The sequence below is a fragment of the Thalassophryne amazonica genome, chromosome 2 (genome assembly GCF_902500255.1).
Source record: "Thalassophryne amazonica chromosome 2, fThaAma1.1, whole genome shotgun sequence".
Classification (NCBI taxonomy): domain Eukaryota; kingdom Metazoa; phylum Chordata; class Actinopteri; order Batrachoidiformes; family Batrachoididae; genus Thalassophryne; species Thalassophryne amazonica.
The window spans coordinates 46,083,250-46,099,222 of record NC_047104.1 but is presented as its reverse complement, the minus strand read 5'-3'; the positions used below and the strand labels follow the sequence as shown (position 1 = coordinate 46,099,222).

Below are 15,973 nucleotides of genomic sequence, written 5' to 3'. Positions count from 1 at the left end.
AGTGACCCCACCGCTAATTATTCCTAATTATTCATGGCTTAAAATATCTTAAACTGATGACTTCAAAAATTGCCCCGTACAGTTGTCATGGAGGGCGATACCAGGTATACATACCAAAACCATTTATTACTCTTCTAAATTTGAAAATTTTAACATGGGCTTCTATGTGAATCTGCTTCCTTTTGTTGCCAGCCTCAAGTGGCCTATAAAGTGGCTTCATTTTTGATGGCCAGAGGTTGGGGCTTGCACAAAAAGAGCGTAGTGGTAGCAGTACAATGGTGTCATGAGGCAAATGGGGGATAGTAGAAGCAAACATAATTTCCAGATGTTGCAGTGAGATCAAACACTCTCCAGAATGGGATTGTTTACACCTGAGGTATAAGCTAAAGTTACGAGCACTGTAGTGTAGAAGCGACACACACCCTTGAAGTGAGGGATCAAAAGTTTACAAGCTGACCTGCTCAGTTCTTGCAGCAATTAAACTCAGTCATAAAAGTTAACAGTTGAGATTGTTCAAGTGAATCTGCACGAGATCTGCCTCTTCGGCGTTCAAGTCAAAGATTCAAAATATTGAATAGAAATAATGCATTGAAAATCATTTTTCATCCTACCAGTTTCCAGCTTCTGCAGAATCAACTGTTCATTTTTTGACAATGACGCACAAAACATGAATATCTGCATAAACGTGGAAATACAGTGCACAAAGAAAAACATTGTGCAACAAGTGTTTAGCTTTGTGATGGCTCATCAATCTCCATGTTGGGTTAAAGCGCCCCCCCTTGCTTTGGTAAGGTGCACATGCACACAAATCACAGCAGTGTTAATGCTCCATCAGAATGTGTTGTAAACTGACAGGCAAACAGACCGTGTTTGGAAACGTAAACTCGCCTTTTAACACTGGCCCGCTGTCTCTGCTGAACAATACACATGGACACACACATCAACAGCTCAGCCACTGACAACATACTTAAAAGGTATAAAGTTTCTTCCTCCCTGTGACCATTTGCCTCTGAAAACAAACAAAATGTGCTGACAGAACCCCAGAGGTGTGATGACCTGAGAATATAAAAGATGCTGGTTCAAGTTCAAATTAGACAGTTTGTCACCAAGTAGATCTTAAGTAGTCAATGTCATTGTTCATTCATTCATTTTCTATACCAGCTTATTGCAATTATGGGTCACAGGGGGCTGATGCCTGTCCCAGCGGTCAATGGGTGAGAGGCGAGGTACACCCTGGCCAGGACACCAGTCTGTCACATTGTCATTGTAGAAGTCTATTTTTTCTGCTTGCAAACATACAGGAGAAGATGGAGAAGACCAGCACTACAACCACTAAGGTGGCATTTGAGAAAATCTTTAATGCCACAGTTGCTCCTGGTGCGCAGCTAAACAAATTTCAATCCAGCTCCTAAAATTGGTGACAGATCACTGCAAATGACTTTACTTTAAGTACCTTCTCTCATAAGGAAAAGTGTGACAGAAATATTGTACTGTTGTGTGTTATGGTTGTTTGAAGAACTAAGTAGCGTACTTTGTATATGCCATCCCATTTGTGTCTCTATATTGCCATAAATATTGTGAATATAGAGTCTGCAGAATAAACAGTGAGCAATCGGTGTTACAAGACAATATTTCCATCTTCACTTACATGCTAATATATATACTTAATTATCCAAAAAAAGTCAACAAATGATCTACTCTCAATGTATACCTATGGTGTAAGTGTCAAATGTCTGCCACGTATTCTTAGTGAACTATCATGTTCAGAATGGTGCAACAAGAATGATAACACAATACCCAATAATAAATAAAAAAGGAAGGATCTGACCAATCAGGTCCACCAAAACCCCTGAAATTACTTTTATGAAAATAATCACCAATTAGTTAAAATTGGTTTAACAACTAAAATGCAACAACTGGTTTAACAACTAAAACTTAATTGGCCCCACTTAATATGCCAAAAGACTAATATCTTTTGATTTTTTTTCCGTGTTTATCAAGAATTTGATTTTAATTGTGTGTGTGTGTGTGTGCTATTTAAAACTGAATATATTTAAGAGAGGTTGGTTGAACAAAACAGTTTATTTGAAATTGCCAACTTTTGTGGACTAAAAGAATGCTAAACAAATAAATAAGTAAATAAATAAGTCTATAGATAATTTTAGAAATAGAGAGGAATGATTTTGAGGACTGAAATGACATTTTCCACAAATAATGAAAAACTACAATCCTTTTTTTTAATTTAATTTTGTAAAATACTATCTAACATCCATGACTTTTGGCTTCACGGCTGCGTGCATATTAATTGGCGATATTTTATTTTATTTACAATATTATGATTCGTTGATGGATACTTTACCTCTGCGTTAAAAGTGTCGTCACCTTCCGCTGCGCGCGTGCTGAGCGCGCAGAACCAGAGCGCGAGGAGGGTCCGTCTCCAGAGCAACCAGAAGTAGCTGTCCCGCGAAGCAGAGGCGGAGGCGGCCATGGTATGAGCGCGAGGAAGAACCGTCCTGAGGAGTCGTCGTGGTTCACTTTGAATCCTCTTTTTTCTTAAAGCTTGCGTCTAAAACCCGTCATGAAAAATGAGCAGCCAACTGTCAGTCTTCAGCGGCACATGCCAGAAGAGTGCGGTCCACTCTCACAGGTACAGCGCCGACACAAAGTCACCGCCCACGCGCCGTCTGCGCTCACGTGAGCGTCCATAGAGGTGTGTGTGATTGACAGCGGGTCTCACCTTTGTTCAGGTCCAGGAGGGCGTGTCCCGCCAGAGCGCATGTCGCATTCACGGCAGGCTCGTTAATTAGTAACCTTCAAAGTGCAGCCGCGCCTACTGCAAACAGTGACGCGGGAAGAACTTTATCGTGGACATCTTCCCAAAGAAAGGTGAAGTGAAGTTCAGTCCAATACGAATAAAATATGGGAAAGTTAACCTGATAAGTGCTAAACTTCACGTTGGCAGTATGGAGCCCGGCTATTTTGGTTCACGAGTTCACTTGGAGATTATTTTATTTGGCGCCCTCTATTCTCTTAAAATCCGGTTTTGATTTGTTTTTTCCTCTCGGAAGCCGACTTCGGTCCAGAGTCGCTGGCTCCGTGCTGCCTCTCTGTCTGCCGGGGAGCACGACGGTTTATGCTCCGCTGCTCCTTTAGCGGTACCCAACGTGCACACAGAATTGTCAAGTCACACAGCGTGCAGCAAAGAGATTCCTGTCAGGACCATTAAAGTAAAGCAGTACATCATTCTGAATTATAAAAAATATTTGCAAACTGGAAGCACAGTCAGTTCATCATTCATTATTTTGATATGTTGACTAGGCTGATTTTATACCACAATTTATCAATGAGTCTTGCATGCAACATCTCCAAAATCAGGTGGCGGATTTAATTCAGGTGTCATGAATACTCAGTTACCCACCACACGGCAGGTTTGATTCAGAGACCGAAATGAAAACTTCATCTTCACCAACAAAGATATTACTACTACTGAATATAATCATCATTGGTTAGGCGGATTGGAAACTTTAAATTATCCGTAGGTGTGTGTGGGTGTGTATGTGTTTGTTTGTCTACATATGGCCCTGTGACATACTGATGTCCTGTCCATGGTGTACCCCGCCTTACGCCCTGTGACTGTTGGGATAGGCTCCAGTCCCCTGCGACCCTTAATTGGACCAGTGCCGTCGTTCCGCACATGCAAATCACGCACCACAAAGCATTTGTGCTTAGGACACCTAAATGGCTAGCACCGGCCCTGAATTGGACTAAGCGGTTGAAGATGAGTGTGAGTGTGTGTGTGGTTCAACAGAAAATATAAATTCAAATGGCAAAACATTCTCATCCAAGCAAAACTCAACTATGTGTGTGTGTGTGTGTGTGTGTGTGTGTGTTACAATTATTTATCTTACTAAATCAATTTACAAATAATAAAAAGCTTAATTTCTTGAATTAAAAAAAAGACTGAATACAGCTCAATTTTCTTATGAATTGTAGAGATCCAGGGCTGGATCCAGAGTGAAAATCTGACAGATGCATTTTTGCCCAATGATAAAATAAAAATCGTACGCATCTTGTTATTCAATAATCTTCATTCTTTTATTCGTGTGCAACATACACTGTTAGACTTCTTTTAATATATTTATTATACTTCATGGACCATAGTGAACACTTCTTATTTGTATAAATATGATGTCCTAAAAACCAACACTATAACAAAAACTGACATGGTGGATCCTTGATCTCTGGACATAAATAGGAATAAACAAAAAATGTAGTTTTTGTCAAAAGCATTTCCTTTCAGACATTATTGTCTTTCCATATATCTGAGCTGAGCTCTTGCAGCTATGCTTCACGTCAGGATTTAATTTGTAAAGAAATACAGCACGTCTCATTTTGGGAGGAAAAAAACATTTTAGGTGATTGTAGTTTCTTGTCTGTTTTACAACGTTTGTAAGAGGTGTCATTTTATTTAAAGCGGCAATTTGTTTTGAAGTCATTAATTCTGATGGGACTCTGTCTCGGCAGAGAGCCGCGCAGCGTTTGGACCTGTGCCAACAGAACGGAGGACGATTCTCATTTCTTGACTACAACAAGACAAGAGTCCCAGTTAGTGACTTTAATCCACACAAAAGTGACTCACAGTATTTTAATGGCTTTGAGAGGGGTTAAGAAGCGGACTTGCTGTTTCTGAAGAGCAGCAAACCAAAGAACCAACGAGCTAGTGCATTGAAGCATTGCTTCAATGGTTCACGCTTCAAAGTGGAGTCCCGCTGCAGAAACGGTTGATTACAGACCCGCTGCAGACCAAACCCTGAATATCCGACTTTATTTGTATGTCCATATGACTCTGAAACTCGGAAAAATCCGTATCATTTACAGACAATCCGTATAGGTTGACATGTATGGTCGGAAAACCACCGAAAATTTAATTTCAGTCACCACAGAATGCCTTTCAAACACACTATTGTCTGAAAACTGTTTATAAACCACTCACCGTTTCTTTCTGAAATAAGTGCCCAATTTTCCTTGCACAACTTTTTTCCTGGCTGCCATGATCATCGACTCGACTGGACTGACGCTATGTTTGTTTGATCCGGTTTGAATATTCCTGTGTACACCTGCATGGTGCATTGTGGGATCAAAGCTGTGTTCACCGCGGAGACACATTCAGCACTATTCAGGATTATTCAAGATTTTTTTTTTTACCAATGACGACCGATGCAACTGCATCAGTCCAAACTGGCCTGGATCCGGGCCCGAGGTCTACTGAAATGGAGTTCAGCATTTTTAAAGGTGAAAAGTGACCATATGCTTTAATCATTTTTGTTACTGTATGCAGCTTTTTTCTTTTGTTTTTCTTTTTTGTTTATTTGTTAGTTTTTCATATTTCTTTTATATTGTCGGCTCATTAAATGTGCCTCAGACATTTGCAAGACTACTGGTGTAAGATGGACAAATTCTGTCAGACAGTAAATGTCACAGAGGGAAGATATAAAGAAAATAGAAATGTGTATTAATAAGTATACATTGATACAGTTTACATGAGACCCCTTGCATCAAAGCCTTCTCACATTTTGCTCTTAAGAACTTCATGAGTTTGACCATTTGCTCAGTGTGGTTGTTTAACTGTGAAAGTGATGTTGTTCTGGTTTTGCCTTTTTACAGCTAACTTGACAAGCTGACCACAGTGCTCTTATCAACAGGAGAGAGAGAGAGTGTGAGAGAGAGAGAGAGCATGACCTCCCATCACACACAAACATGCAATGTAATCATTAGCCCCACTCATATATTAAAAATATTTACCGCAACGTGATATTTAACTAATACGAGCGAGACTGACCAGTGCACCTGGTGTGTTTGTGGACATTCATGATCAAAATTAAGTCCTTGAGTGTGAGTCTTTGTTTCTCTTTTTGCTCTGTATGCACCACTCTGCATTTAATCATTAGTGATTGATCTCTGCTCCCCTCCACAGCATGTCGTTTTCCTGGTTCTCTCCCTCAGCCCCAACCAGTCCCAGCAGAAGACTGCCCCTCCCTGAGCCTGGTTCTGGTGGAGGTTTCTTCCTGTTAAAAGGGAGTTTTTCCTTCCCACTTTCGCGAAGTGCTTGCTCACAGGGGGTCGTTTTGACCGTTGGGGTTTTTCCGTAATTATTGTATGGCTTTGCCTTACAATATAAAGCGCCTTGGGGCAACTGTTTGTTGTGATTTGGCGCTATGTAAATAAAATTGATTTGATTTGATTTGAGTCCTCTTATCCTGAATTAGTTGACTTTACAAGAAAATCACAAAAAATAGACTGCTGCTTTAAATGTATGGGTTAAGTTGTGTTAACATAGGCCTTTAAATCTAATACATTCCGTTAAGGTAGTACGAGGTCTATTAGAAAAGAAACCGACCGTTTTATTTTTTTAAAAAACTATATGGATTTGATTCATATAGTAGATAAGCTTGAATCTTCGACTGGACTGGGTTGCTTGACGCGAGGACGTTTCGCTTCAAATCACAGAAGCTTCCTCAGCTAAAATTCTTGCTCTGGAAGTCTGACTTCTGTCTGACTCTTGTAGAGAAGAATAAAACAGAAGCCAACAAAAGCTGGAGTTTTAAACCTAACCAGACCCCTCCTACTGAGAGGCAGACTGCTATAGGCTAGTGACTAAACAATAGCTCTAATTAGCAACTATTGTGCTCTGGTTAGCACACCTAATGACAGGACAGCTGTCCCTCTAATGATGGGATGGATGACTTTCTGATGGCTCCCTTGATGACGTGAATGACTCATTACCATGAACAAAAGACTGAAACTCCTTTGACCTGAGTACCCCATTGTAAACAGGGGATAAAGTGTCTTTAAGGTGGAGATGAACCGCAGACTGAGGTCCACTGGCGCCCTCTCTGCGGTGCTGGTATAGCCTTTTGTGTAGCGAGGGCGCCAGCGCCGCAGAGAGGGCGCCAGTGGACCTCAGTCTGCGGTTCATCTCCACCTTAAAGACACTAACCACACGTTTGAGGACAAGGAAGTTAAAATATTAGCCAGAGAGAAGAAATGGTTTGAGAGAAGGGTCAAGGAGGCATTCTTTGTGAAACGTTTGAAACCCAGCCTTAACCGGGGAGGGGGTCTGAGACACACTTTATCCAACTTGTCCTTAAGGCTTCCAACGGAGGTGTTTTTCCTGTGGCGGGCGCGCCGCACTGGCTGCGAGCCGATGCGCCAATCCGTCCGCACGTCTTTCATTAAAAAAATCTCCTTTAACAGTGGAATGTCCGGATAAACTGCTGATTCCGACCTCTTCTGAAAGTTCTCTGTTCTCTCACGACGTCCTAGGTCATCAGAGGCTTAAATTTGGAGGTTTTCAGCTTGAAACAGGATGATGACGTCGCCTCGGAGTGCTGCGCAACGTCCCGCTCCGTGGGAAGTCCTTACAGCGATAGAAACAATCCAAATCTCTCATCAGCCGTTAAAATTTTCACCGAAAACCAGCTTAATTTGTCGAATGGTGTCCACTCGGATGTGCCTCACAGTTTCTGAAAAAATTTTGATGAAACACAACGCCAGTCTCTCAGCAACTTCTCAGACAAAGGAATTCCGACGAGGGGGCTGGACCACTCCTCCCACAAGGCGTGCTCACAGGCGAATGACGTTCCCGACAGGCGTGAAAAAACTCTCGCATGCCCACGAGCGTTCAAGCTTGGCTGATGTAATCACACGTGATTCAAATCCATATGGTTTTTTAAAAAAATAATAAGGTCGGATACTTTTCTAATAGACCTTGTATGTTAATATAAACTAGCGTGTTGCCTGTGGGGATCCACGGGCTGTAGATTGGGTAGTGTTTATAAAAAAGATAGGTGACTTTTTTCAAGGGTGGTAATAAATTATGCAAAGTTTCTATAATGATTTGGAATGGTGTGTGACTCCAGAATGTAATTATCAACATCCATTGTGCACTGTTGTTACATAATATCCGTAGTTTCTCCAAAAATATTATGCTGCATTTACACATAGGCAAGACGCGTTATGAATGTCATTTTTCTGTCATTCATGGCACATTCCTGACATTCTTAATGTGACTTAACGCATCTGAAGAGGTTTCTTAACAGTGCGTGTCGGTGCGTGATATTCGTGGAGCATGTTTTTGGATGTCAACACATCTTCCATGAATGTCACGCACCACCCTCATTTCGCCTCATGTCGTGGAGTTCACAGCTGGGCGTGTTGATACGCCTTGATTAGTGGTGATCCTTAATAGAGCGTGACAGCATTCGTAGTGGTTCCTGTGATGGTTCTTGAAGCCTAAACTGTCACGCATTGATACGAATTGACATGGAAACTGTCACATTTTCATATGAATTGTAACGCGGTGTCACATTTCACTGCACGCCACTATGAATCACTTCTCTCACGTGCGCACAATTAAACCCTGTCACACCACATTCAGTTTCATTGATGCAGTCTGCTGAAGGACACTGACGCCAAGTCAGCTAAGTCTCTTTCCAATGCTCCTCAGTGCGCTCCTGCAGGTGTTCCACCTGCTGTTGTGCCTGATGTTCGGGAGAACGAGTCTGAGCCAGAGGAGAGCGACGTGCAGTCAGACATCTGGCTCTCTGCAGCTGACAGTAGTATGAATATGGGGGGGTGGAGACAATTCGCCCAATTCACAACATGACAGAACGTAATGATGCTCTGTTAGGTGCAATAGCGCGCAACATCGCACAACAGCATGGAACATTATTATTGGTTCCTGATAATTCGCCAGCGACACGTGCCATTAATCGTAACGCGTGGTAACAGGTTGCAGCAGTTCCTGAGGACACCTAACGCCTCTGCCCCGAATCATCACATTCATGATCAGCGGCCAAGAATGTATGCTTCCTGGCATTCGTGACATGTCGTCGTTATGTGTAAACGCAGCATTAGTCCTATCAATGTTGTTTTGGTGGCATTCATCCTTGACTCAAAATACGTAAGCATACCAAATGGCAAATGTCAGCAGTCCCCAGTTTGTTTATGATCAAAGTTATACACACGCATGCAGACACATACACAGAGACCACTTGGCTTTTAATATTTAGATGATTTACTGCCCCTACTGGAATGGCATGTATGTCCAGAATGTAATTATCAATGTCCATTGTTCACTGTTGTTAGCTAATATCTGTAGTTTCTCCAAAAATAATAGTCCAATCAATGTTCTGTTTTGGCGGTGTTCATCCTTGACCCAAAATGCATAAGCTACCAAAGGGCAAATGTCAGCGCTCCCCAGCTTCTCTGTGATCGAAGCCATACACATACACACACACACACGCATACATACACACACAGAAACTGCATGGCTTTTAATATATAGAATGCAACAAATAAGAGATATTTTGTTATTGTCACACTGTCACATGTCCACATTCTCATAAGACAGCTCCAATGGCATCACTGTCACTTCTACTGACGAAAGCAATAAAAAACACCTGCACCCTTAAATGCTGATTATCTTTGTGAGAATGTGTCACTTCAAATGTATTATTAGCAACTAGTGAGAGACTCATTGGAGTGCATACCTCCGCCTCACACTCTAAACCCTTGAGATATGTTTCCACCCTGTCTGTTTGTTGGTTGCTTGGTTAGTTTATTACTAGGATCATTCCTCAATGGGTGGAGCAAAGGAAAAAACAAAATAAAGTATTGTTGCAGATCTGGATCCAGGGACAGGCAAATAAATATTTATATTTTTGACAGCATTACGATATCAGGCATTTTATTATTGTTTTCGTCAAGTTCTCATGAAATCATGGGCAGGCGTCAGTACAGAAACTCACAGATGTTCAAAACTTTGACTGTAAATAGATCCAGCTCAGAATTGAGCTGGAAAATGACACAGATCCTTTGAAAATGAAATAGTCAGTTAGCTACAGACAGTTTAAGTGCTACAGGAACGTGCATGTTGCAACTTGGTTGCACAATGTAATGGGTTCTTTCTTGGCCCACGTGCTGAGAGCTTCATGAAAATTAAACCATCAGTTTTGGAGTCATCCTACTGACAAACAATGGAGCTTTGTTGACAGAATTGTGCTGAAGTCAACATGTTGCCAGGTAAGAAGGAAGCAGCTGTCATCACCTCAGATGAGCTGATTGGACGGCACGAAATGGTCTGTTTCCTGCTGCAATTTACTTCTTTCTGCGTGAATGAGACTGCGGAGAGACGTCTGCTAACGCCTGTCAGAGTCTGATCTAAGACAAGAGATCATCTCAGGACAGTCACCATGAGACCTACAAAAACCCTGCCGTAGCTGCACAATTAAGCAAAGCCCGCGTGCAATACGTGTGTAACCAGTGCATGTGTTATGACAGCATCTCTCAAAGGTGTACTCAACAGAGAAGGAAGAGAAAGCATTCAGCCAGTTTTCATTTGATCGCCATGAAATCTGACAGAATGATCTTTTTTCTTCGGATTTTGTTTCATCCATTTACACTTTGAAAGTAAGTATTTGGTCACATTTCATTCAATTTCCAAAAAGATTTTCTATCAACCTCCACAAAAATAATCAAAACGCTCAACTGAAGAAATTTTTGTCTTGCTCTTGATCCAGATATGGTTTCTGGATACTTTTTATTGTCATTTTATTTATTTTTTTTCTCAGTTTCTCAATTTTTTTTGAGCCAATCCCCATAAAGCTTGGTGGAATCACTGTGCTTCTCAAGAAGAGAAACCTACTTAATTTTGGTGTGATTTTGGATTTGTATGTGGATCCTGGATGATTTATTTTAATTTGCAGAAGCATTTTATGACTTGTTCTTCTGGCTGCTCCCGTTGGGGGTCACCACAGCTGATCAATCGTTTCCATCTCACCCTGTCCTCTGTGTCTTCCTCTGTCACACCAACCACCTTGATGTCCTCCCTCGGCACATCCATAAACCTCTGACCTCTTCTCCTCCTGCCTCGTGGTTCCATCCTCAGCATCCTTCTCCCTATATAACCTGGGTCCCTCCTTTGCACATGTCCAAACCATCTCAATCTCACCTCTCTGACTTTGTTTCCAAACCGTCCCACCTGAGCTGTCCCTCTGATATGTTCATTCCTAATCCTGTCCATTCTCATCACTCCCAAAGAGAATCACATCTTCAGCTCTGCCTCCTGTCTTTTTGTTAGTGCCACCGTCTCTAAGTCCTACAACATAGCTGGCCTCACTACTGTCTTGTAGACTTTCCCCTTCACTCTTGGTGATATTCTTTGGTCACAAATCACTCCTGCCACCTTTCTCCACCCACTCCATCCTGCCTACACTCTCTTCTTCACCTCTCTACCACACTCTCCATTTCTTTGGACAGTTGACCCCAAGTATTTAAACTCATCTACTTTCACCACTTCTACTGCTTGTAACTGCACTATTCCACCGGGCTCCCTCCCATTCACATTCATGTACTCAGTCTTGCACCTACTGAATTTCATTCCCCTTTTCTCCAGAGCATACACTCTAAAACTGTTTTGTTTTTTTTGTTTGTTTGTTGTTGGTGAAACATTTTTACACTTAAAAATATTGTGTAAATTAAAAAGCTGTGAAATTGTCACAATTTCGGCCAGATCTGGGCTTTAATTCGGGTTTTCTCTCTTTCTTTTTCCCTTCACGTGCCCCAGTCTTGATTTACTAGTTATTTTATTTTCATCATGTTGTTATTCTCTGTTCTGTTTTGATTTGTCACTTGTTTTCTTTGTTACTTTTTACTTTGGCCTTTCATTCTGTTCTAGTTCTCTTCAGTCAGTTGTGTTTACATTTGTTGTTTATTAATTTATCACTTATCTAGTTCCCCTCATTTGTAATATTTGTTGTGCTGTAATGTCAGGATTTGTTTTCTGTTATAGTCACTGCTTTTTCTTATGGTTTGTTTTACCGCCTTGTTTTCTTAAGCCATTTTCTGTTTAGTTGTAGTATTGATCTCTATTTTCTCATGCAGTTTTCTTTGTGCTTATTTTCTGTTCCAGTTTTAGTTTTCATCTTCATGACCGATTCTATGATCCTATTCATTGTCATGTTTTATTAAAACTGAATGCATTGTTTTGTCTCACTTTTTGTAATGATATGGTTTATTGAAAATCACAGTAGAACCAGAAAGCTAGATTCAACTGTGGATAATACACAAGCTTAGATTGCATTTGGTGTAAAATCCAGTGCTGGTGATACTTTTGCTTTTCAGTGCCACACCTTCGGTCATTGGCTGTTTTTGTTTTTCAATTTATTTGTGTAACGGTAAGTAACAGTAAGAAATCATAAAATTACTGTATATACACAAAGATGGGCAAAGTATTTGCATTCTTATCTCAAGGTCTTGTTGCAGTTCATTATGTGGTGAGCTGCTCCCATCTGCTGGTGGATACGAGATGGCAGTCAGTGAGTGCAACACCCGTATTTGGTGCAATATCATTACATTTGGGAAGTTTCAAATGGAACAACCTCTGAAGTCATAATTCCAGTTCATCAACATGTTGGAACACCACGTGCACCGAGTTCACATTCCAAGCTATCGTTTTTAATTTGTTTTTTGTTTGGTTTTTTTCAGATTTTTTTGTCTTTTTTGTGTCCAATATCCCTTACCAAAAAGGTTTATTTTTATTAAATGAACTTAAGCAAACCTCAAGTTTACTTCCTAAGCATATTTTACTGTATATTTGTAAGTGTACTATTTTAAAACTTACTGGGAATAAATTAACTTATCTTTTTAAGTTTAGAAAAGTAAACTTGTAAGTACAGTTTTCAATGCAAGAATAGAAAATTTTGAGAGCAAAAATACATTATTTAACACTGCAAGTGAGCTTATAGGTAGTTATGTTGTTTGTAGCCCACTTTGTAGTTTATGAAAGTACACTTACCCAACGGACCTTTAGTGGTCCGTACAGTAACCATGAAGCCACATCAGGAACCCTGAACATGAAACAGCTAACAGGACTCTAGTGAGACAAGAACTCTTTGGTGGAGAAGGTGAAGGAGGTGATGGCTTGTGACCCAATGACTATGAATTTGGCAGCAGGGCCTCAGACCCTGATCATCTGGGATTTCCCAGCCATCAGACCAGAATGAGGATCTGTCAATGAATGTGTGTGTTGGGATGCAATGGCATTTTCATGTCAAACAAACCCAGACAGGGGCATCTCTAGATCGACCATTGCAAGGTCGCTGCACTGCACACTCACGTCTTTTGGCGATCGGCAAAGAGGGATGGGGCAGGATTGTGAATCTGAATGCTCTTACCTCTGACTTGGTACGGAAGCAGCAGATGTCTGATTCAGAAGTTAGACCCTTGGAAGAAGGAGAAGTGTGTTTTGGCAACTGCATCTGTGACTGAGCAGACCTACTTAGGTTCTGCTTTGTTTGCCCTGAACAGGGAGTGGGCTGGAAAAAGTACCTGTCTGGTTCACCTTAATCTGTCTGGACTACCGTATCCAGAGAGCCACCAGCTCTTGACAGACAACAAAAAGTCATACAGACCAGAAAGGCAAACAGCTCTACTCCTCCTTCCAGGGTCACATAAGAACAACAGGCCAGTTTAATGGGGTGGAATTTCTCTGGTTTACCTAGCTAGTAGCTATATCCCTTGTCGATTTGGTGGGGATGTGCCCTATGTGCCTGCGTCACTGTAACACATCAGGGTCCCCAAGGGTTGTGGGGGCTGTTGAAGTCAGCAGGTGAGCTGAGATGCTTCAACAGGAAATTATTTTCCCTCTCTTCCTTTCCACTCAGCAGGTGGAAGCATTGAGCCAGCATCAGTAAGCTTTGTTTTTCTACAGACTTGTCTTCACTGTTTATTTTCTGGGCTGTTCCTCCTCCACATTCTTGTAGTCAAAGTCTGAAGGATCTTTGCTTGGAAATACTTTCTCAGGATTAGTTTACTCACAGTAGTTTATGAACGAGTCACATATCATACTGAACAAACATACTTTGCATTGGATATTGCTTGATTCAAATGTGTGACATTATGGAAAGTTTTTCTTTGAGCTAAAATGAAAATGAGCTGCATTTATGATGTTCTGTTGGCCTTCATTTACTTGAATGATTAACAACCAAGACAAGCATTGTGATACCTAAAAATGCTTGGCACATAAGTATTTATATGTTCAGGGACTTGGTAATGCTCATTACAGACACAAACTTTAACTTCTTATTTCATCACGGGATTGAACATTTGCATTCGTGTTACATTTGGAAGAGATGAATGAAATGTCCCTTTTAAAAAAGGTACTGTGTTTCTCAATAAAGTTTTGAAACTGTTCAAAAAAAAACTTCCATGTTTGAGCAATGCAGATTTAAAAAATTGTACATAAGTGACTTTGAAAAACCAGAAAACACCAATTTATGAAATTAGTACTTTACTTAATTATAAATGGCAGGCTGATATTTCTTGCCACCATAATTACCCTGGCACACTGACTGCGCTGTTTTGGTATGCACTGCGTTTATATAGCGCTTTTCCATTAGACGCTCAAAGCGCTTTACAATAATGCCTCACATTAACCCCAGTGTCAGGGTGCTGCCATACAAGGTGCTCACTACACACCGGGAGCAACTAGGGGATTAAGGACCTTGCCCAAGGGCCCTTAGTGATTTTCCGGTCACAGGATTTGAACCGAGGATCCTCTGGTCTCAAGCCCAACACTTAACCACTAGACCATCACTGCCCCTTTTTTGCCAAATTATTTTTAAAAATAATTTAGCAAAAACATATTAATTTAAAATTTTGTGCTAAAGAAAAGGCAAACTGAACGTGAAAATATTTAACCCATAGACACGAGTCTATGACAAAAGTCCAAGAATATTGTCTGCTCCCAGTGTGCACCTTCCATGGCAGGACTCTGACATCGGTGTGTGAGTGTGTGTATGAATGGGTGAATGCAAGGCATCATTGTAAAGCCATTTGAGCTTCTGATTCAGATGGAAAAGTGCTATATAAATGCAGTCCCTTTATCTTGCTCCTCCTTAGCTATTTCTGCTACCTTTCTTGTACCTCCTATTCTCTCATTTCTTATTCTGTCCACTTTTGGAGCACCACACATTTATCTCAGCATTTCCATTTGCGCTCCCTTCACTGCCCATGTCTCAGACCCATTATTCACTGTCTTATAAACTTGACCTTTAACCCTTGTCTTATTCCTGAGAACAGTGGTGTAGCAACCTCACCAGGGGCCCCAGTGCAAGATATATTGATGGGCCCTACGTGCATGTTAGTAGTTATTAGGCATACGCGTGCAGTCACGCACACATGCACGCGCCCATCCACACTATGAGGTCTGTATAGATTTTTACCAAGTGTGTTGGATGTTACAATCAAATAAATCACTTGAAATATTGTATTACAACCATTTTAAGAGGTCAAGAATCTAGATTTAACACTCCAGCTTTGAATTGCATGTGTACAAGAGTCTATGCAAGTCAACATACCTCAGCCATCGATTTCTATTTAGTCCACTAGATGGCGGATGCAGCTGGTGGGCTGTTTCCAGGCAGCCTCCATCTTGCTTAGCGTTATTACACATCTTCAGGCATTAGATTAAATAGAAATCAGACTTAAACTTGGGTTAAAGTGATCTGAAAATGCTGTTTTGTGCAGCATTCGGGTGCTGCAACAAGCTGACAAAGGATTGTGGAGTGAACTTTCATACACTTCAGTTTTACTGCCTGAATGCTTTGTTGTGATAAATATCGCACCATTCATTTAACAACTCAATTAGAAGTCTCAATTTCATAAGTCTCAATTGATCCCTTTTTAATTAGCCTCGAGTTTTTTCTTCACATCAGGTTCTCCATCCAGCCAGCCAATGAACGGATTGCCACGGTCCTCCATCTAGTCAGTAAATAGAAATCGATGACCTCATCATCACATCAAGGCAAGGAACTGTCTAATTCACAGCGCTACTGGAATCAAAAATCATTTTTCTTGCAAAGTCAAGAGTGCAACCCTACATGATAAATCTTAAGGCAAGAAGAGATGATAA

At 41.0% G+C, this 15,973-nt stretch overlaps 1 protein-coding gene across 2 annotated transcripts in view; it reads right to left on the bottom strand.

Annotated features, from left to right (window-relative positions):
- The window catches only part of mmp15b (matrix metallopeptidase 15b), a 118,229-nt gene extending 106,054 nt beyond the window's left edge, over positions 1-12,175 (bottom strand). Inside the window, exons 1-2 of one of the 2 annotated variants that reach the window (XM_034185531.1) lie at positions 12,171-12,175; positions 2,360-2,552 (exon numbers count right to left, since the gene is read on the bottom strand). In XM_034185531.1, the coding sequence (XP_034041422.1) occupies positions 2,360-2,488 (129 nt within the window). In that variant the 5' untranslated portion in view covers positions 2,489-2,552; positions 12,171-12,175. Of the gene's footprint in view, positions 1-2,359; positions 2,652-12,170 lie in introns of those variants that run through there. The other variant, XM_034185538.1, reaches the window with a different exon arrangement.
- Between the last annotated feature and the right edge of the window lie 3,798 nt (positions 12,176-15,973).